At 45.6% G+C, this 25,576-nt stretch overlaps 1 protein-coding gene across 2 annotated transcripts; it reads right to left on the bottom strand.

Annotated features, from left to right (window-relative positions):
* Window positions 1–72: 72 nt before the first annotated feature.
* On the bottom strand, window positions 73–24,852 carry Scn3b (sodium voltage-gated channel beta subunit 3). 2 transcript variants are annotated; one of them, XM_057766570.1, is made up of 7 exons: window positions 24,498–24,852; window positions 24,045–24,124; window positions 17,228–17,391; window positions 14,890–15,115; window positions 11,280–11,418; window positions 5,607–5,686; window positions 73–5,282 (listed from the first exon to the last, which is right to left on the bottom strand). In XM_057766570.1, the coding sequence occupies exons 2-6, from the start codon at window positions 24,097–24,099 to the stop codon at window positions 5,623–5,625; spliced, it is 648 nt and encodes a 215-aa protein (XP_057622553.1). In that variant the 5' UTR covers window positions 24,100–24,124; window positions 24,498–24,852; the 3' UTR covers window positions 73–5,282; window positions 5,607–5,622. The 2 variants fall into 2 exon arrangements, with proteins under 2 accessions (XP_057622553.1, XP_057622554.1); XM_057766571.1 differs by having other exon boundaries at window positions 73–4,527.
* Between the last annotated feature and the right edge of the window lie 724 nt (window positions 24,853–25,576).

Raw genomic sequence — 25,576 nt, 5'->3', positions numbered from 1 at the left:
TATTATTTTTGACATGTTCATACAGGCTTACAAAGTGTATTGCGATCGTATCCATCCCCATTGCCCTCTCTTATCTCCCTCCTACCCATGCTTGTTTCCTCTCCTACCTTCGTGTATTTTTGTAACTCACTGGGTTTAATTAGGTTGTTTATATAAGCACAAGAAGGGGGGCTGCTTGCTGGAGCCAGAGCAACTTGTTAGGGGTTACACCACTGAGGAAAACTCCCCTCTCTCCTCAGGAGACCCTCAGAAAGGGGTAGGACCTCATGAGCTCCTATCCCATTCACGATAGAACGAGTGGCCCAGTCCTGCTTAGGCCTTAAACAACTGCTGTGTCGTCATGATCAATGATCAGACAGCACTCATTTCTATCCTCTGCATCCTACACTTGTTCTACCCCTTCAGTGTTCCAAGAGCCTTGGAAGAGGAGAATTTTAACTGTCCTACCTGAGCACACACTCATGTGGTCACTCTTAACCATTAGTGTGGCCATGAGTCCCATCTATCATTTCAATCCTCAGTGTTTAGGGATAATGTCTTTTATAAAGAAGTGCATGTATGTCACTTAGTATGAGAGCTGGAATTGTACTACAATAATTTTAGTCTTTACATATTTTAAAAAGATTGATTTTTAATTCTGTATATATGTTCATGTCTGTGTGTGCTTGTGAATACAGGTGCTTTCAGAGGACAAAAGAGGGTATCAGATCTCCAGGAGCTGGACTTACAGGTGGTTGTCAGCCACCTGACATGGGTACTGAGAACTAAACTGGGGACCTCCTGAAGAGCCACAAGCACCTTTGACCACTAAGCCATCTCTCCAGCCCTGTTTTTTAGTCTTAACCAGTATCATTCTGAGAGTTGTGGTGGAACTGGGTGTGGTGGTGCATACCTTTAATCCCAGCGCTTGAAAGGCAGGTGGATTTCTGAGTTTGAGGCTAGCCTGGTATATAGAGCAAGTTCCAGGACAGCCAGGATTACACAGAGAAACCTTTGCCTCCCCTTAAACAAAACCCCACAACCGATTTTGCTGGACTGAATCCTCACACTTTCTTGTTATGCTTTTCTCTTTAGGGGCTCTCGCCCCTTTTAGGAAGCCAGGTACTGGAAGACAGCGTTGCCTTGATGCTCCTCCCTAAACAGGAAGCCCCCCGAGTCTTCCCTACATTAGATCTGCCTTGCAGTCAGCATCTCCCCACCTGGTTAGGGAATGTGTGATGCCAGACAAGAGTGCACATTTCTCTTTGTGCTGAGGACAGGAAGCCCCGAAAGGCCGGATCCCACATCCAGCATGGTTAGCTCGAGACTTTGGAGTACTTTTCATTTTCTAGGGTTAGTCTCCTCTGTGCAGGAAGTGGGGCAGATTGCATGCTAGGTGGGAGGCAGAGTAGGCCGCAGACGCACGTTGTGAGCAGAGCAAACCCGGAGCGTGTGGTCTTCAGAGACACTTTATTGACATGAACAGAGTTTACTGGAATTGTGGGCCTATGCACAAGTGTGTACACACACACACATACACTTTTACAGACCTAAGATCCTGGGTTCTATTGAGAGCTGAACCTAGTATTCGACACAGAGTGTATTAATGTAGCCAATAGATGATCAGATTGCTGTGCAAGCACACCAAAGTCATATTTAGATACATTTGCAGTGACTGGGTGAATTCCCAGAACTGGGGCTTTCTCATTTACAAAACAGAAATGAGAGGAAGGTGTGTGTGTGTGTGTGTGTGTGTGTGTGTGTGTGTGTGTGTACCTCACTTTGTTTCCTTGTGAAACTGGGAAAAGACTGATGATACATCTGAGGTGTATCTAGCTCTTCCCTATCCCTGCAAAAGTGTCATCCCAAACATTTCCCTGTGGTTTGTGCCCAGCAGATTCACAGATTCTGAAAAAGGCATGTATCACTGTGCTCGGTTCATACTTTATGTTTTGATATGTGGTCGCAGTGTGATGTGGAGAGGGTGAACTATTGTTTTTTGTTGTTTTTTTTTTTTTTTTTGAGACAGGGTCTCATGTAGCCCAAGTTAGCCTTCCACTATGCTGATATGCAGCTGAACTAGCCTTGAACTTCTGATCCTCCTGCTTCCAAGAGTGCACCACTGGAGCTGACCTCGTGTGTGTGTGTGTTCACATTTATGCATGTTCACATATGGGCCTTAACTTGTGGGCATGCACATGTGGAGGCCAGAAGTCACCCTTGGGTGTCATTCCTCAGGCATTGTCCACCTTGTTGGGTTTTTGGTTTTTGAGACACTTGCCTGGAGCTCAACAAGTTAGTCAGGCCAGGTGACTTGGTTAGCAAGGCCCAGAGACCTTCCAGTCTCTTCCTCCCTGGCACAGGGAGCACCAGAGTGTACTGTACCATGATGCCTGACAGCACCCAGGTTCTCATGACTGTGTGGCAAGCACATCACCTAGTGAGCTCTCTCCTCAGCCCTATTCTTTTCCTTAACCCCACCGCAGTCTTCCACTAACAATTCTAGTGGATGTCTAGAGTGACCCCAGACATTCAAAAGAAAGCTCACACATATGCTTATTTAAGGGTAGAGAGACCAAAGAACAATGCTGTCAAATGGACTGAAAGTGAAGCCTGAGACAGGAGCAAGCACTGGGTATTTCCTCTCGAGGACTGGGGTTTGATTTAAGATCTAGCAGACAGTAAAAGTCATAGGACAAGATGCCTTCTGCACAGCTGAGTTGAGTAGTCAAATTCACAGCTGTTAAGTAGCAAGAAAGGGAAAACCAGACTCAGCCTAGCGTGACCTTCAGTAAATGATTGAGGATCAGTCACAGGAAATACCCAGCACCAAGACAAACAATGGGGTTTCTAGATGATTATAGCCCTTGAGAGCTCTTCTAAGCCCTTTGGTAAGCGATAGCACACCAGACAACACTCCAGTGCCGCACATGTCTAGTCTGGTATTCTGAGTTGAAATATGGAAAGAAATGAAGATGGTGATGATTTGAAGTAGGCTGGAGAGTGCCATACCTTATAGGTTACCATCATGATCTTCCAGAAGGAAGTTCAATTGTGATTCTGGGTAAACCACCATGTAAACAAACTAGACAACGATAGAATGGGATGGACTCCCAAAGCATGTGTCTAGCATCCATCAAGAAGGCAGGAGTAAAGAAGCTGAAGAGTAGGAAGCTTAGAGGACAATGGAGAGAAGAAAGGGCTGGACAGGAGTGAGGGAGGGAAAGACAAGAAGCAGTGATGGTGTAATTGGGAAGCCAAGTGAGGTGGGTGAGGGAGGACTAGGACCCTAGCTCTGAGTACAGTAGGCTAGGTGACCTGATGATTTAGTAAGCTCTGTTTCTTCATTGTAACACGGAGCAGCAACAACATTTATACCACTGGAGTGGTTGTGGAGGAGAGAAAAGGATGCTTCGCAAGCCCTCCAGGTGTAAGAAAGCAGGTACTAAGGATGAGAAAAATTGCCATTTTAGAGAAGGGAACAGGAAAGAGAAACTGTCTTGTAAGGGACATATGATTGGTGCCATTCAGCTTCGTTATGAATTCTGATATCTAGGTTGGAATTCTGTTTAGGAAGTATTTAAATAAAGAGGAAAAGGCACACACACCACCTCGTCAAGGGTTAGCTGCATAGTCGTGCAGACAGTAGGATGAAAGGAGTAGCTTGCTACCACCACAAGGTCTGGACCAACCAGCCCATGGCTGGGTAAATGCTGCATTAATTCAAGTCGATTTCTCTAGTTGTAAAGTATGAAAAGTGTTTTGTTGTCTCTTTTATTTCAGAAGCATGGGGTGGAAAAGTAGCCGATGAGAAGAAGGGTCTTGAATTTATTGCAAATATTTTCTCCAACAAAATTACTCTTTTCATATATGATGAGGGTCTTGTTTCAAGTATGCCCCAGTTATGGGAAGGGTGAGAACGAGCTTGTCATACAAATCCCCGTGGGAGTGGAGAATGGTCTTTCTTATAGATCTCCCCAGATCTGAGGGACATTTCTCTTCTTGAATCCCACTCCTGTCATTTTATATCCCATAAGGCCTCCTGCCTTTGCTATCTGTATAGGCTAAAGAATATTGCACTTAGAACAGTCATTAAAACGAGATAATGAGATGCTGACTAAGATCTCACTTTTTCTATGCTCTCCTGGGTGGGGCGGGGGGCACACAAACATCAAATACCAGACATTACAGATCTACAGGTGAGGTATTTAGAAGCTACACACCTATCTTTGTCATTTTGTTCATCTTCCATGTCAGGCTAAGACATTTTTCATCTGTATAGATATCATCCTCAGGTGCTGTGTCTTCTGAAGGATGCTTCATGTTCATGCGAAATTCTGCAGGTCTGTCTCATGCCTTCTGTGTTCTCTTCCCTGGCTTGCAGTTCCTGGAACCTGTGATCGTTAGCCTCTGCTGGGCAACTGGCATGGCTATAGTCAAGCTGAGTGTCAGGGTCTTCAAAAACATCTTCCATCTCAGGGAAAGTAGCATTGAAATCTTTAATCCCCTAAAGCTTCTGTTCATCGCTGTGTGAGTCTCAGCTGCCGCCTGTAAAATGAGGAATAATACTGATTCACAGACACTAAGAAGGGAACAGCCGAGCAATTTCAATCCAGAAAGGACACACATCCATGTTTCCAATATCAGGAGCATGTTGTTCACTTTCAAGGTCTAATGAAATTGCCCTGGATCCTTCCTTGGCCTCTTGGAAGTTCCGGGTTTGCTCCAGGCCTTTGGGATTATGGAGATCTAGCCCTGAAACGCTAAGCTCCAGAAAGCATACCAGTCCACATAGAAGATGTTTCCAGAAACCTTGGAGGAGGATGCTGCTTTCTGGTGCTCCGAGAAGCAGGCCATGGACTTAAGAATAACAGATGTCAGTGAACCTAAGTGTATGACATGCTTTGGCTTTAACCCAAACTAATCGGTGCTTCCTTCTGGTGTATATCCATTCTTTTTGTAGCAGTGGAGAACGACCCAATGGCAGACAGGGCAGAGGAAACACTACTCTCCAGTACTTGTCTAAAGTCATTTGGAGCATAAGGGACAACTTTAGTTGAGTTGGGAGATGCTTGCTTGAAAGCAAGAACAGAGCGAGGTTTAGTTCATGTAAAGATGTTGGCTCTTCAGTTCATTCAAGATGTGTAGAGTTCCAATAGAGCTTGGAAGTCAGATAAAATCTCACAGTTGGGGTGGGTGGTTGATGAATAGAAAGACGGATGCTTGGGATTCTTGGGGCACCTTGCTGATGCTGCTGACATCACTGAACTGGGAATATCCAACTCCCTCAGTGCTCAGATCACCTAGCAACAACAGAAGAACTCACTGAGAAAGTCCAGCTCAGCCCTCCCCAATACATTTTTACCAAAGAGGGAATGAGAGAATTATTATGACTTTGTTGTCATGAGCAAGAGGATTGGGCTGGCCAACATTCTTCAGCTTCTGAAGGGTTTGACATAATGGAAGGCATTGTGACTTGACCATTAACTTAAAGTACCCAGAGGGCGGGACTGCTATGCCAAGTAGAAAAGACCAAATTGAATGTCACGTCAGTTGTGGATGCCAGACAACATTTGTATGGCATGCTATCCACACCCTCCTCACCCTCCCCAAACCCTGTACATCACCTCAAGTCACACCGCATTATTCCTCCACCGGCACCACAGAGTTCTCCTTGTTCTCTGAAGGAATAGCAAGGTAGTCAGACCTGCAGAGGGCATGGGACGGGGAGAGGCAGTGCTTTAGTAGTCACTGGTGAACATGTAGGAAACAGGAAGGCACGTGACGCAGGGACAAGGCTGTGCACAGAGTAGCTCTGTATTTCCTTATGGTTGGGCCTCCCAAGACAAATCTACAATTAGCCTCTGAGCAGATATAGCAATGATCCCTCCCATATTCGCATATGAAGACCTCCACCAGCAGTGCGGACATCGCTTAGCATCTTCAGGATACAGACTGAGATTTTGACTAAACTGAATGGTTAGGAATTTGTATTTCACAGCTGCTTTCATTTTCATTTGCCCAGTTACTGGTGACGTTGAGCATCTCCATATGTTTGAAAGCTATCTTGTTTTACTTCTAAATCTCATTTTTCTTCTGACGTATTTTTTTTTTTGTTGTTTCATGTTTGGAAAATTTGTCCCAATCTGTTGTTAATAAGTTTTCCTATAGCTTCTTAGCATGAACAATTAAGGTTTTCCATATAATGTAGTGAAAATTACCTTTCCCCCCCCATCTTTGATTTGAACTTTTGGTATTTTATTGAAGAATTTTCCCTGTAAAACATCATGCTTTAAATATAAATTCTTATTCAGCTACAAAGAGGAACATTTTCTGCATTTACACATATTATTTTTCTGCTCCATTAGGGCAATTTTCAAGTTTTATGTCTACTTTTAAAATTTACTCCTGATTTGTTCTGGCCTGTAGAGATATGGGTAATGTTATTAACTTCTCTCTGCTAGTCTCACACGTGACCTTATCCCCTTATGGACAATCTTTATAGTTCCTAAGAAAAATCCTACTACCGACGTCTTCCAGGCATACTGCTTTTGCTTTGCACTGACTTGGGACAGAGGTGGGCAGACTTCTGACCCACAAATACAGCTAGTTACCTGTTTAAAGTATTGCGCACAGAAAAACCCAGAAGAATATTAAAACATAAGTCCTGTGTAGCTTTGCAAAACCGAAGATAATCTAGTTGTGCTTTGGATTAAGTATTGTTGCCCCTTTCTCTCCTGTGTGATCTTTAAGATGAATTTATCAGATACTCTGAGAAATCATATGAAGGTTTTTATTGGAATTTCATTGACTTTGAAGATGATTTTGGGCAAGAAATGCCTTGAAGAGTGAGGTTTCATTCTCTAGTCTTTGGGTTTTTCTCGTTTTTCAGTAAGGCGCTGTCATTTTCTCAGAGGTCTTTCACCCTTTTTGATGTCTTTTTTTTTTTTTTTTTTTTTTTTTTGGTGTTTTGAGACAGAGTTTCTTTGTAGCTTTGGAGCCTGTCCTGGAACTAGCTCTTGTAGACCAGGCTGGTCTCGAACTCACAGAGATCCGTCTGCCTCTGCCTCCCGAGTGCTGGGATTAAAGGCGTGTGCCACCACCGCCCGGCCTCCTTTTTGTTGTCTTTATTCCTAAGTACTGTTGAACATTTGTTACAATTGCAATAAAAGTTTTTTAAAAATTTTTATGTGTAATGGATGTTTTGCCTGCATGTACGTATGTGTACCATGTGTGTTCTTGGTATCCATGGAGGTCAGAAAAGGGTGCTCAATCCCCTGGAACTGGAATGACAGACAGTTGTGAGCCACCACGTTGGCACTGGAAATTGAACCTCGATCCTCTGCAAGAGCAACAAATGCTCTTAATACCTGAGCCATCTCCTTAGCCCTTGTTACAATTAGTTATTTTTTTTCTAATTTAAGGATTGTGTTGCTGGGATATAGTCAATTTTTTTTTTTTGAGATTCTTGCTTTGCTCTCCCTCAGAGATGCAGTTTGAGATATATCTTATGAGGTGATCTCCTTTTATGAACATCATAAAGTATTAATACCCAAACTAAGCTGTCATTAGGTGATGTGATTTTATGGGACCACTATGGTGCCCATGGTCTGTGATTTAATGAAATATTATGTGATACGTGATTGAAGGTGGATTTGCATTGGCGACCTTGTAGAATATTTTTAACTAGGTTGCTTAAAGAGATTTTATGTAGATAATGATACTTTGGGTGTAATAATGATAATACATTTTTCTTCTTTATAAGTTTTATCCTGCTCTTCTTCATATTGGTGATGGTTAGTATTAACCGTCAGTTCAAAGCCTAGGAGGCAAATCTTTGGGCACCCATTCATGTGAGACATTGTGTAGATTACATTACTGATAGATTACATTACTGTGTAGATTACTGTGAAGCATCCTTCAGATTACATTAACTGATACAGGACACCCCATCTTAACTGTGAGTGGTACCATCCCCTAGGCAGGGATCCTGGGCAGAGTAAAAGGGGAAGAACCGAGCTGAACTGTAGCATGTATACATTCATGCCTTTTTTCTTGACTGCAGAGTTGACCAGTCCTCTCACGCTCTGCTCTCTGTGACTTGCCCAGACTGTAATGTGAGCCAAATAAACCCTTGGACTCACAAGCTGCTTTTGTCTGAGAGTTTTATCACAGCCACAGGAGAAGGAGCCCAGAACATTTCTTATTTCACCTGAGGTTTCCAACACAGTATTATCTAGGAGCAGGGAGAGATAGCATCCTTGTCATGTTTTTCATATTATACGTATTTCTTCCAAAGATTCGTGTCAGATGATACTGATGAAGAGTACCCGAGTAGCTGCAGTTTATTTGTTTAAAGAAAATCTGTGTTTAGGTATAGATTTATGCATTCACCCTACTCAGGACATAAGACATTCCTTAGCTTAGAGGGCATGTCCTGATCAATGACAGCAATGCGTTTAACACACCTACCTTACCGATGAGCATAGCTTACTTAGCAACAGTGCCACCTGCTGACTGGAGGCCGAGGCTCACAGACCTGCTCAGCATCAGAAGGGAGCAGACTGTAGTGCTAGTCTCAGAAGACATTGACATTAGAATCCAACCTCTGATGTAATATCTACTGAACTCACATTGCTTTCCCATCATTATAAAGTAAAATACTCTTAGGATGAGCCGTCCTTAGTAGAGGACCACGAACATCATCCTTCTGGCTAGGGAAGTCGTTTCTTTCTGGCCTCCTCTCTAAGCATATGCGGCTCTTCCACATTTGCTGTCTTCTATGAGGGATCATCTCATTTCCCCTTCCTGTTTCTTTGTTATATTTCACTGTTTCTATATCTGTGCCATATTCTATTTAACTTTTTCAAATTCATCTTCTGCTTGCCAGTACATAATCAGTTGTTATGTGCTGTTATACTGTTAGCTTATTGCCAAATAGTTTTTGGTTTTCTATCAACTCTGGTTGATCTTTCTTAGCAAATTGTTCGCTCTTTGGCTTTGTGTTTTTTTTTTTAATTTTCTTTTGCAGTAAATATTTTATTTTGTTCATTTTTGTGTGGTGCTGGGAACTGAACCCAGGGCCTCTCACAGACAAGGCTTTCCAATTGAGCCTCGCCCTGTTCTATTTTAAACAGCTCATTTCTATGCTTTACTTTCATATCTTCTGTATCTGGGCCTCCTGGGACTTAATCCTGCTGCTAAACACGTCTTCCTCAGCTCGATTTCTTTTTTCAGTGAGCTATAGGTTGGGAGGAGATTACAAAGGAGAGCTAGGCCCAGTTAGCCTGGAGCACCTTGTGAGGCCTTGGCTGGGAGTGGGCCCCTTTGGAATGTTTTCTTTTTTATTCTCTTATTTCTGTAGCTTTGAATCAAATTTCTCATCTTAGATTTTCTTCATCATGTGGATAGTGCCTATTTAAATCCCAAATACTGTGACAGCAAGCTTGTCATTGCTTCTTTCCCAGAATCTTTTCTGGTTCTTCTTGGAGTCAGACCAGCATAGACAAGCTCCTTGGATTTTCTCAAAGCTGGCTGGCATCTGTCTATCCTTTGTAGCCCCTTGGAGATTCTAGCTGTACTGGAGGTTCTTAGTTCCTACTCTGTTTCTTGTGTGAGCCCAATTGGAGGTACCTCGTATTGAAGCTTCAGTATACCCTATTGAACCATGTGTACTGTCTTTACAAAAAATTGGTTGTAATTTTTATTTCTCTGAGATGATGGGCATCACAAAAATGAGTTAATTTAAACTTCTGATAAAAATAAAAATAGCCGGTTGTTGGTGGTGCATGTCCTTTAGTTCTAGCACTTGGGAGGCAGAGGCAGGTGAATCTCTGTGAGTTTGAGGCCAGCCTGGTCTACAAGAGCTAGTTCCAGGACAGCCTCCAAAGCCACAGAGAAACCATGTCTCGAAAAACAAAATGAAAACAAACAAACAAAAATTCTAGGCAATAATGACCTAGGCATTTTAGGTACTGCCTCAGCAGTGTCTGGATGTCTGTAGACTTTTTTTTTTTTTTTTTACATACCTTCATTTTCTTTTCCAAACAATAGGCCAATAGTGTTTCTTAGCCCCTTGTCTTTACAGACTCCAGCAGCCCTCACATGTACTCCGTCTTGAGTGTGCCTCTTTGGTGAAAGTGGGAAGTAGAGGCCAGATACTAGGGGATTAGATTCCCTGCTTGAGGTATTCACTTGCTACCAACCTTAAAGGAAAGAGCGTGTTTTGTGGCACTCCTTAGCTAATGAAGGGCAGTGCCCAGGTGGGTGGATGCACTCCAAATGCAGAAAGGGAACAGCTGAATGTGACAGAAAGAACATAGATATCAAGACTAAAAGGCCTGGGTTCAGTTCCCAGCTTCGCCATTCACTGCGGCAATGTCCTTGCCTTCTGTGAGGCAGCCTCAACTCAACATTTACCAGCTGGTTATGATCATATATGACCTTATGAGATTGCTTTGGCAGCTACTTGTCTTTTCCATACATAGTGGTTTAATGGGTAGGCCAAGAGACAGCTGGCCTAAATTCAAATCTTGATTTGTCTCTGTGCTGGCTAGTGTTTCATCAGCTCAACACAAGCTAGGAAAGGTAACCTCAGTTGAAAAACAAATGCCGCTACCAAACTTGTTTGTGGACAAGCCCGTGGGGGCATTGTCTTGATTGATGATTGATGTGGGAAGGCCCAGATCACTGTGGGTGGTGGCAGGCCCGTGTAGGTGGTCCTGAGTAAGCCATGAGGAGAAGCTGGTAAGAATTTCCTCCATGGCCTCTGCTTTGGTTCCTGTTTCTAGGCTCCTGGTCTGGTATCTTTGAGGATGGACAGTGATGTGGAAGTATAAATGAAGTGAACCCTCCCTGCCCCCAGTCGCTTTTTGTTATTTTTATTACCACTGCAATAGTAACTAAGACAGTCTTTGACTTACAATGGCCTTCCCAGAACCTCTTCTAGGCTTACTATTTTTATCTGTAGAATACATATATAATAATGTATTCTTTTAAGATATTTTTGTTGGGGGGGGCGTTGAGAAATGGTTTTTCTGCATAACAACCCTGGCTGTCCTGGAACTCTATAGACCTGGAAACTCTTTGTAGACCAGGCTGGCCTTGAACCCACAGAGATCAGCCTGCATCTACCTCCCAAGTGTTGGGATTAAAGGCATGCGCCACTACCACCTGGTTCTGGCTCTGGTAGAGTTCTTATTAGTTCTTATTATTGTTAAGAGGAATGTAGACAGGTATGTGAGCTTAACCCCTCCCCAGTGAGAGCACACATTCCGAGTGACCTGTCATTCATTACTTACGCGTTTTCCTGGGCTGCCTCTTCAGCCTTGGAGACCTTTCTGTAGCAGTAGATCATCTCAATGAACAGCCACAAGGTGAGGAAGACCAGGAGGATGTACATCATGATTTCTGAGACCACGGAGGTGAAGTCTTCTCCCGCTACAAGGAGGAGAATGGGGTTCAGAACACAGGTGTCCCACAGGACCCAGAGCTGTCGCTGGGCTCATAGATATATGAAGCCTGTGTTTAAGTCTCAAATAAACACCAAGTCTAGAGGAGCTTATGAGGATATCAAAGGGATCCCCATTGCCTGACTCCCTATCAGATTTCTCACTTGACTGTTCAGCTTTTCTAGACATAAGGATGAGGGGAATGACAAGTGAAAGAAGGAATGACAGTCAGAATGATTGTGGGGACACACACACACACAGTATTGCATCCATGATAAACTATCTACTGCGTAATACTCATTTCTTTTGAGTTTCAGTTTCTTAACCTGTAAAATGAGGATAATGCTTCACAGTAGTCTGGATTGTTGCAAATGTTACATTACTCAGTGTATTTGAGGGTGATGAACTCAGGGACAGCCCAATTACAAGGCGCTTACCTCATGCCTCTGCACTACGCAACAAACAAACACAACATCAAAATGGCCCCACGGTCTTGTCAGATGTGAAGCTACACACAGATATAAGGAGCATGCCTTATTCTAGCCACCTCTGACCTCTGAACCACACAGGTAGTAGAGATGCTGTCCCCAGAGAGAAGGATCATCATCAGTGGTAGAAGCATGTCTGGAAGGAGAAATGAGGGCCTTCCAGGTTGTGCCAAACCTCAAGAGAAGTGAGTACTGGAGGGTTCAGGAAACTTATGAGGACTCTCCCCAGGTCGGCTCCTGAAGCATATGCATCCTTCCATCTCCCGTTTAAAATCCTCCAGTGCTCCCTCACACGCCAGGATAAAGCCCGTCTCTAGTGACAGGATATGTACACCTTTTGTGGTCCATCCTTTCTCACTTCCCTTCCATTCGGCTAGCTATAACCTCTCTTACATATTGGTGTTCTCGACTCTCTGGTTTGATCTCTTGCTTCCTCTATCCTGGGACCGCGTCCTGCTTTCAGCCTCCTGAGAAGGACCCTAGAGTCTGCTGAAAGCCCCTCCGGGGGGACTTCTCCTGGGATCTTGGGTAGCATTGTTCCATCCATGCACACTTTTCCCCAGCCTGTAAGATCACTCCCGGGAGGCACTGTGCTGTGCATCCTTTCTATGGACCGCAAGAATTAGTTTTTGAAGTGTGAGCCTGCTTCTCAAATCTAGGTACTTAGACTTTCAGCTCTCTTTCTCCTGTTAGAGCTGGAGGTCATGGGTGAAGCTGGGAGCATACGGGCATGAACATGTTCCTCACCTGTCTTTTCTGCGGGGCTTGCTAGGACCTGATAAATGTGTGTGATAGGCTTGCCATAAAGTGTGCTATTTCTATTTTGGTGCCAAAGCTCCGAGGTAGTAACAGGAAGGTTCCCTCTGTATTTCTGTAGCCTGTAGGAGAAGAGGCCACAGCTTCCTGTCTTAGAATGAGAACAGAGAGACTAAGCCTGGAAAAAGACAACAAGGAGAACCAGGCAGATTCCCTGGGGCTCCAGGAGCGGGGCAAACAGACATCTGTCATGTACCTGTGAGTGATCTGAGGGTGGGGAAGGCTGCCAAGGGGTTCCAGGGGCAAAATCCAAACCCAGAGGGAAAGCATCATGGGGCAGGGAGGGCGGCAGAAAGAAAGATGCAGTTGGGAGGGTTAACTTGATAGTGGAAAAATGTGGATGTTGGTCCCCGTTCTCATGGCGCTTCACGCTCCTATGCAAGCCCTTTGCTCCTCAGAGCACTCCTGCCACACCTGTAGCCTCCATGTGCCTGTGGGGAGCCATAGGAAAACAGATCACCACTCCTGAAGTCATACCCACAAGGGCGCCTGCATTAAATACTATGCAAACTCCTTCCCATCCCTACCGCCTTTGTGGCTCTGTTGCTCTAATTATGAATTTGTTTTTTTCCCTCTGTTCTTATCAGAGGATTGCTCTGGTGACAAACAGGCAGGCTAGCACAGTGGTGCCACACTTTCCCATGGGCTGTGTCCCCACATCTCTGGAGGCCAGAGCAAGAGAGAGCAGGAGATAGAGACCCACAGGCACCTGCCCATGAGCCAGCAGGCACCAGTCAACAGTTCCTGGGGTGAACACAAGATGGCACCAGGCTCCCTTCCCCCGGGAGGAGAGATTGCATAAACAAATGAGGGTAATGGAACTTTGAACACATTTTTTACCTCAGAGAGCTTCCTGTTCAACCCCCCTGTTTCCTCACCAGAGGACACAAGCACTGAGAGTGGATGAGCAAGTTTTTATTCAGGTGGCCTGAGCCTGCTACACGTTCAGAACCAGACCTCCTTTCTGCTAGAGTTAGTTACAATGTCTCATTGTCACTCACCCTCAAGACACATCAACTGTCACTGCCTCGATTTTATAACAATGATACTTTTTATTTTTAAGCTGGCCAGTGGCCTGGAGGCTGTGATCCCTCTACTCCCATGCTTAGGGCAAGCTGTGTCTATACCCGTCGTCTCTCTCCACGGCCCGCACCACCGCCTGCTCACCAGCCTGTATCTTAGGGCAGCGATAAGAACATGCTGGAACTATTACTGTGTGAGAGGTTCTGAGAATGGCATGGCAGCCTAGCCCTGGTGAGGAAACAGTAAGGGAGGTGCAGGCTTCACATTCTGCCTTGGGAAGCAGTGTTTTCCAGGGCTGTGAGCCACAGTTCTCTGAGTCTCCTGACAGTGGCGGAGGAGCAGTTTGTGCGGTTCCCCCGATTCTGGACTCAGGTTGAAATATACAAGTTAGGTTATTGACAGAATTTTCCACCTGCCACCAACAAATGCAAAGAGTCTGTTGACTTTAAAGACTAGAGAGCTAGCAACTTGTTCCCACTCCTAGCTGAAGACAGACACCTGTAGAGAGAGATACTATAGATGGGGAAGGGCCAGCAAGACGGATCGTCAGGTAAAGGGGCCTGCCACCAAGCCTGATGAACTGAGTTCAATGCTATTACCACAGAGTAGGAGGACAGAACCAACTCCCATGAGCTGTCCCCTGAGCTCCTCATACACCACGACACGTGTGTGCATGCAGAGAGGGAGACATACAGACAGACAGACAGACAGACAGACAGACAGAGGAAAGAGAGAGAGAGCAAATAATGGAAATTTAAAAATTTAAAACTCTGAGGAGACTTGAGGCTCACTAAATTTTGAAAGCGATTTGTTTGGAGATATATGTGGCTCACAATAGAAGAGATGACGTTTATATATAAATTAGGGACTCAACACTGGCCAGAGAAAAAGGCATGCCTGAATTGTTAGCTGGAGGCCTTGTGGAGGTGGTCCTTTCCCTCTAGGGAACCAGGGAAGTTATCCTAATATCTTATTTTAGCCTGTCTGCTCTGAGGGAAGCCACAGCAAGGGTTTCTGACGAGGCAGGTTGTAGGAAGTGGGCCCTGCAAGGAAGGCAGATCTGCGTATCACATGTGTGGAAAGCCACTGTCCTCCACCCCAACCCCTGAAGAGACTCTGGGCCCCAGTCTTACCCTCTTCAGTGACTCTCAAGGGTATTAGTCTCGTGGTCTTCACGAAGGGCCTGTGTGCCTCAAATTCAAACTCCCTGGACACGTTGCATGTGTAGAGGCCAGAGTCGTTCAGCGTGACATTGAGCACAGTGATGGACACGTCTTGCAGGTCTTTGCTTCCGTTCCACTGCAGACGACCTTGGAAGGGGCTCTCCACCTCCTGGTGGCCATTGCGATACTCGTATATCTGCAGAGAGAGGAGCGGAAGCAGATAGTGGCAAAAGAGACAGGGAGGAAGGAAGAGCAGGAGTTTCCACGGGCAGGAAAACTAAGGGACAAGGTTACGAGAAGACCCAGCGCATGGGGTGGGGGTGGGATAAAAGGGCACAGAGGAAGCCGAGAAGAGAGTGAAGACCGGAAAGCAGTAGGGGCAGACAGATGTCTGGTCATGTGGACATGGTGAGGGGAGAGGCAGCATGGAGTAGTCAGAAAGAATCCTGGGTGAACAAAAAGGAGCAGAGTGGAGAAGAAAGGAGGGTGGCTGATCCGTGAAGGAGACTAGTAACAGAAAAAGGAAAGGACGTAAGGAAGGACAGTGAGCGAGGTGATGAGGCGGCCAGCAACGGAGAAGATATAGAGACCAACAAAGCAGCTGTGAATGGGGGTGACACCTGACAGCCCTGAGTTTAATACCCGACTCTCTGACCTGGCATCCATCTTGGTGGTCGTAGCCAGGAAACATACAGGAATCCAGAATGTGGAAGGAAGGCCAGTGAGCAGAGAACTCAACAACAGAGAGATGCGTAGAGCTTTTGCTTCGGGCCGAAATAGAACCAAAGTCAGCTCTTTCCGACTTCTTTCTCAGACACTTCCACTCTGACATGACACTTTTTCCATCTAGGCTCCACTAAGCGTGGGTATGGACTAAAATTCACACTCATGTTCCTAGACTAACATTTAGTGCCTCAGCTGCACCTTGTGGTCTGGGAAAAGTATACCAGCAGCGAACGCAGCTAGCCTGTGACAAGGCCTGAAGCCCATGGGCCGGCCCTTCCAATCCAGCTAAGACCTCTGGCTTCCTAGAACTGGGCACTAAATCTGAGTATTCCTTCCCTGGTGTACGACTCAAGCTTAAGTTAGACTCTAAAAAGTCGTTGTTTATCTTTGCCTTGGCACCAGGCTGGAGCCAACCTAGGTTCAAATACCACGTACTACCTAGAATCAGAAATGAATCCACTTGGGGAGGGGAGGGAGAATGAGCAAGTGAAGGTCAATGTCACCATGTTGTTATCTCCAGTAGGTGAAGAGACCCAGGAGAGCAAGGGAGAGCTCCAGAGAGAGCCTTGGGTTTGCTGTCAGACCACCATATACAGATCCAAACTGGTGTGTGTTCAAATCTAAACTCCATTACTAAGTTAACATTATTTTGCTCTTCACTTTCCCCAACGAACACACCAAATTTCAAGGACATTTAAAATGAATTAAAATATCAGAGCTCACATGTCCTTCCTGGTAACAACTCCATCATGAAGCTTTTGTTTTTATTCCCACTTAAAAGGACAAAATAATTGGAGGCATGAAGAGATTGACTATGTCTAAGTGTATGGAGCCAAATAGCATGAAGAAAAGAATCAAAGCCAGGCAGCCTGACTCCAGAGTCAGTGAAAGTATGGACACTGATTGAAATGAACCACAACCCCTTGAGCGTTGTCCCACACCAGACCTGACATTGACTCTGACCCTGGCACAGAGTCTGGAGGGCTTCTTACCCTGCCAGGAGTGACACCCTTGGTGTATAGTCCGTTGAGGTTTAGGGTTGCTCCTGGGGAGAATGGCAGCAAGACCGCCTGGGGTACAGCGCGTGTCAAGAACTGACTAAACAGTTGACCCATAGAGGTGGCTCTCCTGGGCATATCAGTTCATACAAGCTCTGGTCATCTCAGTTGCTCCTACCTCACTGGGACTGTGATAGTTGGAAGAGCTACCCATGCTACTTCACATAAAGCTTCCTTACTTGCTTTCTTTCAACTTCATTAAGTCCATTTCAGAGGCCTGCGTGAAAAATAAACACGCCTGTAAGAGGTCTACTAGGGTGCCTAGCCCACACAGGCTCTATCAACACATTTACTCTTTGTACCCCTTCTCCTGCTTGTAACTAGGATTGCTTACAGCTGGCCAAGTGCCTGATTTGCAAAGACCCTGGGCGACTCTAAGGCTGTCAGTTATCTGCTGAGGTGATGTCAGTGCTCAGGAGAGGAGGGAATGTCATGTCAAGGCATCATCTCCCAGACTGTCGGGAGCCAGGCATACAACAGCATAGACCGGCAAACAAAAGACCAGAGGCAGCAGTCTGACATACAAGGAAATCTTTACCGCCCTCAGGCCTGTAGAACCATTCCACCACAGTGGTGGCCTCCACCTCCTCCCTCTTCATGCAGGAGATGCAGCGCAGCTTCATGGGATTGCCCTGCACGGCTTCCGTCTCCGAGGGTACTTCCACACACACAGGGAAGCAGACTCTGACTGGAGAGAGGATGGGTGACAAGAAGGGGACAATCAGAGTGGGCATTGGGGAATGAGGAGGGAGGGAGGAAAGACAGAGAAGAAAGAATCATGAGACACGCTTGAAAATAACAAATCCACGTGTGCATCTGTTGCTGGGGCTCCTTGAGTGCGCATGAACAGAATGGGTCTCGATTAAGATGGTGCAGAGATGGCTCTTGACTGGAAGGTTTTGGAAGTCATGAAGATTCAGGACAGGACGGACTTGAGTCTAACCTCAAAGCCTTGGAGTCTAGGAGGAGACAGGCCATGCTACCATCCGTCAACTGTCCATCCACTTGACCAATTATCCAGCAGTCATGAAAATCCATTTTTTTTGTCAGGTCTGATGCTAGATTTGAGACTCAAGAAAGAACAAAACACTAGCCATGCTCTCCATGCATCTGTAACCTAGCAAAGAATACATTTCGTGTGATTCAACCCAAACACACAAGAGGTCATTTTGGTAATGTGCCCAGGTTCACAGAGGGGCAATTAGTTACTTGTGCTTGGACTGAGGAGAAGAGGAGAGAGGACTGGTGGGCCATGAAATAGAAAGGTAGATAGGACCCACACTGAAAAGACCTGCATGCACTTTGTGGTGTAATATATTGAGGACTCTAGCGTCAAGCAGAGAGGGAATCTGAGTTTGGGGACCCATGAAAAATGGTTCAGCATCAGTCTAAATATGGTGAATGGACCACTTAGTCTGGAACAAAGCTCTGTGCAGAGTAGAGAGACAGAATTCAAATTCCGGAGGGGTCAGGTGATCAAACACCACCTTGTACACCACATGGAGGTTTGGACTTTTGGTTCCCGCCCTCTAGAAACTCCAAATCCAAAGAAAGAAGGTGACTATGTCAGATTGCAAATTCAGAACTAATCAAAATCGGGACACAGATGCCAACGAAGCAAGAACAAGTGTGGGATGTATTAGCAGATGCACAGTGTGCAGAGGGAAGTAGGGGTAGTTCTGCAGTGTTCAGAACAAACCCGGATGCTGTGATCCATTCAGCATCTCACGTTCAACAAAAGGAGGCCGATCATGCGTGCACACCCAAAGGTGGTCGGGGAGGCCCATCAGCAAGACCTGGTAAGGGACAAATGTGGGAACATGGGGTGCTGAACTTGGACACAGGACAGGTTTGTCTTCAAACATTTCGGGCTGACAAATGGAAAAGAAAGTTGGAGTCAAATTTAAAAGTTTTAAAAATCAGTTTAGTGCGGTTAATTTGTTTTTCTTCTGGTGTTTTGAGACAGGGTCTTACTGTGTTGCCCAGGCTAGCCTTGAACTCACAGTACTCTTGCTTCAGTCTCCCTGGTGAGATTATAGGCATGTGGTGTCAAATCTAACTTTAAACAAATCCCTCTTAGTTAGCCAAAATTTGCTGCAGGTGTGAGGTCAGTATGGGCTACTGAGTACGACCCTGTAGCCACTAAATCATTAGCAAATATTGTTTGGAGCTGTGGCTCAGTTGGTAAAATGCTTGCCTAACATGCATGGAGCTCCAAGATTGAATAAATCGGGTGGAGTGGCACATGCTTGCAGTTCCAGCCCTCAAGATAATGAGGTAGGAGGGTCAGAAATTCAGGGACTTCCTAGCTACTTACTGCATTTGAGGCCAGCCTAAGTTACAGGAGACTTTGTCTCAAAAAACAACTTAAAAATAAAATACATTGTCAGATGCTGCAGCTGTTCATAAAAACTATTTGATAAGGGATTTTATACCTAAGAATTGGGAAGACTCAAAAGTGTGACCACTACCATCATGACTTTGAAGGATCCTCTGGTACCCTGTTCGTGAAGAACAAAACACTGATATTTCAAAACTAGCTCAATGTCATATTTCATTTCAAACATGGGATTTAGAACCTGTTGGCACTATAAAGTTTTAAAAATATTCTAAATGAAAAAAAATGAATTGGCTTTGAAACCCTCACAGGAAGGGGGCTAGCCTTATCCTGCAGTCTGCAGAAGATCGTTTTCATTGTTTTAATGGAGAAAGGTCAATATTTTGGGGGAAATTATTAGAAACATGTTGGGCATGTGGTAAACTTATAGTCTTTCAAAGCAACCGAAAAGCATTACTGTACAAAAGTGTATGCAGCAAGAACTCCATGTAACATAGATTCTCATATTCAGCGAGGGGTGCCAGAGCTAAACCTGACCAATATGGACGGTCTCAAAGGCATGAAAGGGGAAAGTCCCAAGGAATGCACCGCTCAGCAGTAGAAGCAGGGTGAGAGTGGTGTTTGAAAAGTTAAGGACTGTGTTTGAATAACTGTCTAACTTCTCTGAGACTAAGTTTATTCAATATTTTTTTTTTAAAAATAAAACACCCAGTAGATAGGTCATTAAAATCCTATGGATTAATTTACACAATTGTGCCCTGAATCAATATCATTAATAATGGTATTCATCTCCATTCATCTCACTGAGAATGGAACACTGGCATTGGGAAGCTGCTGAAGAAAAAATAAAAGAAGAAGCTACAGGGATGTCTGTGTGAGGTGATGACGAGCAAGAGGGTTCAAATGAGTGTGCCTGTCATATTGGAGGAACAGCAAAGCCCAGGGTGGGAAACCAGTGAGCAGTGAGAACAGAGATAGGTAAGGGAGGGGGAGGGTCCCATCTCATCAGGTTTTAGAGGACACAGTTAGAGCTGTGACTTTTGCACAGCATGAACTAGGGAACCTTGAAGGCTCTGAGTTGAATAATATGATTCCTACTATGTTGCATGGTCAGTGTGCCAAGGGGAGAATAAATCGACAGGGGAAGCGGATTCAAAGGTAAAAGCAGAAAGAATGATTAAGAGGTTGGTACAGGGCCTGGCAAGATGGAACAGCCAATAAAGCCACTTACAGCCAAGGTGAATAAACTGGAGTTCAACCCCTGTGCCCCACGTGATAAAGGAAAAGAACTGACTTACATAAGTTATCTTCTACCTCTCCACACGTGCACGGCGGCATGTGCTTCCCCCACACAAGAAATAAATCCAATAAAATCTTAGGCAGCCAAAGAGATGGCTCAATGGTTAAGTGTTCCTGTTGTTCTTGTAGAGGACCTAAATTTGGTTCTCAGTGCCCATGTCAGGTACTTTATAACCATCTGTAACTTGAATTCCAGGGGATGTGATACCCGCCTCTGGCCTCTAGGGCACCTCCACACATGTACATATACCTCCACATCAACACACACACACACACTCACACACACACAAATGATTTTTAAAGAAAAATTTTAAAAAGCTGTACAGTGGTGAAACTGGGCAGTTCTTTTGTCTAGGTGATAGCAGAGCTAGCTTACACAATGTTGCATAACAGAACTGGGGGCTGTGCTCTCATGAACACATAGCTGGATTGCAGAGGAAGAGTGCAGGCATTCATTCATAATGAAGGGGGGAATCATCCTGCACAGTCAAAGTGTTGGGTGTCAGGTGGCAGTCATGGAGTGTGGCTGCCTCCTTTAAGGTGTCCTTGGAGAGAAGACCCACTGTGAACCTTCTCCTGGCCAAGTCCAGTTTTTAGGCTAGACAACTCTGCTCCTGCAGTTCCAGACAGCACATTACAAAATGGCCACAAAATTCTCTCATCTCATTTGCTTGCACCTTGCAATGGGACCTCCTGCTCCTTCCATCAACAGGGAAGTCAGTTTCCCCACCATGCCACTGCCTTGTTTCCTGTGACATTATCTAGGTACCCTTAGAAGGTGGAACGCATGGAAGAGGTCAACCCACATCACTGTCTCTCTCTCTCTCTCTCTCTCTCTCTCTCTCTCTCTCTCTCTCTCTATATATATATATATATATATATATATATATATATATATATATATATATATGTATGTATGTATGTATCTCATAATCTCTTGGAATGTTCTGGACTGCATCATTGACCTTGGAATGCAGCTTCATATGAATACAATAATAATGAAAACAATCATGAAAAAAGCGACAAATTAAGAATGACAGATAACAAAAAAAGCACCTAAAAAAACCCTTCTCTGTTCCTTCCAGATCTTTCTCTTCTTTGCCCTTCCTGAACTTTCCCTAGACTGCTTCCTCTACAGTAAGATAATGAAGGCTTTAATTATAATGTAAATAATGTTCAAGGGTGGGGGACACGAATAAAGTTATTTTTAGACCATAACATCCTGAAATGATTTGGTCTATCAGATTAGCAGAGCCTTGAAGGAATGAGATTCAGGAAGGGCTGCCAAGAGAAGAAAAATCCCCCAATACAGGGGACCCTTGGGGGAGCAAAAGTAGAGAAGGCACTGGGAGCTAAAGGATGGATGAAGTCCTACGCAAAGGGGGTGGCGTTGGGAGATGAAAGGAAGGCTTAGAGGAGAAATACCAGGACCAGTGTCCAGTTGACAATTGCACACAGCATCACATGTATCTACAAGGAAGACAGAGATCGATCGGGAAGACAGCAGCTCTCTAGCAAGCCCTCTGTCCTTTATGAACTCACATTCTCACGCCCTAAAGTGGGAATAGCTCGCATGTTGCTCCTACATAACGTGGTGATCAAAAGACCTAATAGATACAAGAATTATTTGCAAATAAAGGAAAACTGTACTTGTGAGTGAGGCTCTTCCCCCACACAAACAACCGAGCATTCTGAAACCCTTTTGACTGAACCAATGTTTGTGTCACAGAATCTTGGAGCGAGCAAGGATAAATGTAACCTGTCCTGTTAGTTATCCCCAAGATTTTTGAGGGAGTAGGGAAGACAGGGCCCTCTGAAAGTTCTAGTAATATTCCGTAAATATTCCCTTCTGAATGACTTGTGAGCTGAAAGGGGCATTATATATGATCTGTGACAGCTCCCAGACTTCACATTTATCAGGCATTCTGGGGATGTCACCAAATAAAAATGAAGAAGTAGGACCGGTAGAGCTGAGAAGCAAACCAGAGCTTTGTGGTTCCTAGCCCCAGACTGCTGAGGCTGCAGCATTTCCCCAAGCCCCAGCCCACTGGAAGTGGGGAGGGAACTTACAGATTTAGAGTTCGGAAAAAATTCTCTACTGACCTCTTCCAAGCCCTCTCTACAACTTGAACCTCACCCACACCTTTCCTTATCCTGTCAGACTAACTAACCCCTCCCAAGCCTAGCAGCCCTAGCATTTCCCTGGAGCAAATAGCAGCCTTGATCTTCAAGACAGGTGAGCTCACTAGCAGCACATTATGTCAGTTTCATCTCCAAGTAGACTGTGGTCTACAGGGAATGGGCTGCGGTGAGTCTGCCCCTGGGGTTGGTGTTATTTTCTTCCTTTTCCATCCTATTCTTGTTTCATTAGGCATTTTGTTCAACAGGAAACTGGGCGCTTCCTCTGGTGACATGCAAAATCCAAATAATGCATGCAGCTACAGTTTGTATCCAAGGCTTGACAACGTGGTGTGAAGGCAAAGAGGCATGCCTGCCACTGCCCAGGCAGAGGGGGAGCCAAGCCCAGTGCAAGAACATAATCCCACAAGCCTACTTTCTGTAACAGAGATGGACACAGTTCATTATGGTTTTTTTTTTCCTTTCGTATTTGAGCTTGAAGGAAGGTAGCTAAACTGATTTATGAACTGAAGAGCACCTATACTTGATATGAGGGCTGGGTCAGAGACATGAAAGCAAAGATGCCAGAAATCACACACACACACACACACACACACACACACACACCACACACTCACACCAACATGCACACACACTGCTGAGTCTCACTAGTCTATTTAGATCATACTAATATGCTAAGATACATGCTAGTACATATAATTATAAACAGGGACCTATATTTGCATACAGTAAAATACTGCATGTATCACAGTATTTTATTAGCACCTAGATGCCCAATTCCCTCAGCACTCATTCAGGTGCCCTGTTGTAAGCTATACTTGAGGCTATTTAGCCCAGCATTATTTTCACAAGTTCCTAGAGGGGCAATGGCATCTCAGTCTCTCACAGCTAACAATCATTCAGAAAACAAAAAAACTACAAAAACTCCAGCAAACAAAACAAACCAGCTAACCAAATACCAAGGCACCTCAGCTCCAAATGTTCCCGTAAACTATATGCACTTCACATCTGTCTATCAATGCACACCAACCAATGACTGGAGCCACTATCTCACCCATTCCTTGTTAAAATTTAACAGATGGGTGAACTACAGTATTTTCTCTCTAAAATTCATGCATCCAGTTTTTGTGCTTTATTTTTTTTTTCAAGTAGAAAGAAATGCTCCCCCAACCCACAGAGATGTTCAGGACTGAGTTTTCACTGGGTAATGCAATGTAAACACAAGCGAGAATTTTAAAATAATGAATTAGGATACACTCCTTTCAGCAAAGGGGTAAGCTAGGGGAGGACATAGGGATTAGGAAAGGAGTGAGGCTGGAAGACGCACCAAAGAAGGTTGGGGGGGGGGTGTGTGAAAATACCAAGCCACAGGGCAGTGGGGGAGGTGCCTTTGCAACCTCCAATGCCAGCCTTATGGGAGCACATGTGGACACCCATGTCTGGCAGACATACACAGAAGGAAGCCAAGCAAGCTCCTTTTTGTCACCAGTGACATCAATTAAGTGTTATTATTGTGATCATGATTCCTGTTACCTGCATATTGCAGGGCAGGGTGCTGTACTTACCCCAGTAGACGAGCATGAGAGATGCTAGGGGGAGCAATCTGTTGAAGGCAGGCATCTTTTTCTGTAAGTGGTTTCTGGAGCTAAACAGAGAGAATCTCTGTCAAAGACTGCGCCCTCTGATTCTTTCGAGGAAACCCTTAGGGATCAGCTGCCCCTAAGGGAGCGACCTTCTGAGTGGGAGGAGAAAGAAAGGTCATGCGCCCTGTCTAGGGGGTCTGCGGAATCCAGAGCTGAGTGTGGGGGTCAGCTCAGGCCACCTCGTGCTCTCTCGCTGGAGCGAGTCCCCGGGCTTGGCTCAGCACCACGGACAGTAGCCTCCCCGCCCACCCCGATCTTGGAATTCCAATCTCTCCCCAGCTTCTAGCTTTTGCAACCAAAGCAGAGTGGGTTAGGAAGGGAAGCACACAGCCAGCGCGGGGATGCTGGGCTGTCGAAGGAGTCATGTCGATTCACCTTTCGCCACCCCTAGGGAAGGCGACACTCCGACTTAGATCCTCCGAGACTCAGGAGCTCCGGCAGGCTTCTCGGGCTGGGTGTGTCCCCACACCAGCCGTCGTCTGGGCTACAGAATTTGTTCCACCTCAGTCTTGTACACAGGGACCCGGGCTCTCGGGCGGTCCTCCGGGGGCTGGAAAAGAGGCGGGAGCTCCCGTAGGGTTGGTGATCTCAGAGGTGGTAGAAGGAAGGAACCCCTTCCGTGGAGCGCGCCCCTGGATCCTGTGGATCCCCGACGCTGGGTGATTGGGTGATCAAGCCGCCCCTCTCCAGGGCCGCCCCCTTGCCGAGTGTGTTGCCAGCCTTGACATGCGCAGGCCGCTGTTCGCTGGTCGCTACGGACCCTCCCCCTTGAACACACATTTCCCTCCCCTAAATCGGCGTGCCCCTCCCAGGGCTGGCGCGCTGAGAAGAGGGGGCGGAGCCCGGCTCAGAGCAAACACCTCCTGCCGAGGTGGCTTCTTGTCTGGCTAGCTAACTGTCACTCAGGACAGCTACTGTCTGGGCTACTCTCTGGGTTATGGATACACAGTTACCTACCAATTCGCTCCTTCCAGGCAACTCAACTCTTGCTGCCTCCCGAGTATGCTTGCCTACAGCTCTGGGAAAGGGAGGAACACATCTCTTTGAAGCAATGATGTCATCTATAATGTTCCCAGTGCTAAGCTGGCTCCTAGCTGGCTTCTCTTCGCCCTCCACCCCATCTCCTCCGGTCCTGTCTGCCTAGCCGTTGTCTTGCCTTGATTAATGGGTTCCCAACACAAAGGGCACAGCAAGACAATTTCTGCTTATGGCAAGTGGGGTAGGGTGTGGCACACCTGTTCCCATCTCATGGGTCAGTCTGGATCCAAATGCGGGCTTGAGAGAAGCTTTGGGGTGGGGATAAAGAAGGACGGTTTTCCGCTTCCCAGGTTCTTTGCGGTCCCCCTCCCCCGAACCCCGCCCCGTAATCCTTTGTAAAAGGCAGATAGATGGTGTTGAGGCGTTTTCCAACTCTTAGCCACTCCCTACTCCTAGCAGCTGCTCAACATCCCCGC

The sequence above is a fragment of the Chionomys nivalis genome, chromosome 4, assembly GCF_950005125.1.
Source record: "Chionomys nivalis chromosome 4, mChiNiv1.1, whole genome shotgun sequence".
NCBI lineage: Eukaryota > Metazoa > Chordata > Mammalia > Rodentia > Cricetidae > Chionomys > Chionomys nivalis.
Note: the sequence above shows the minus strand (reverse complement) of the source record. Positions and strands in the feature narration are given on the sequence as shown.

Coding starts and splice junctions, on each gene's coding strand:
- Scn3b (XM_057766570.1), bottom strand. CDS start 24,099: ATGCCTGCCTTCAACAGATTGCTCCCCCTAGCATCTCTCATGCTCGTC. Junction 17,392..24,044: donor TCTCATGCTCGTCTACTGGG/GTAAGTACAGCA, acceptor TCCTCTCTCCAG/TCAGAGTCTGCTTCCCTGTG. Junction 15,116..17,227: donor AGGGCGGTAAAGATTTCCTT/GTATGTCAGACT, acceptor CTCTCTCTGCAG/ATATACGAGTATCGCAATGG.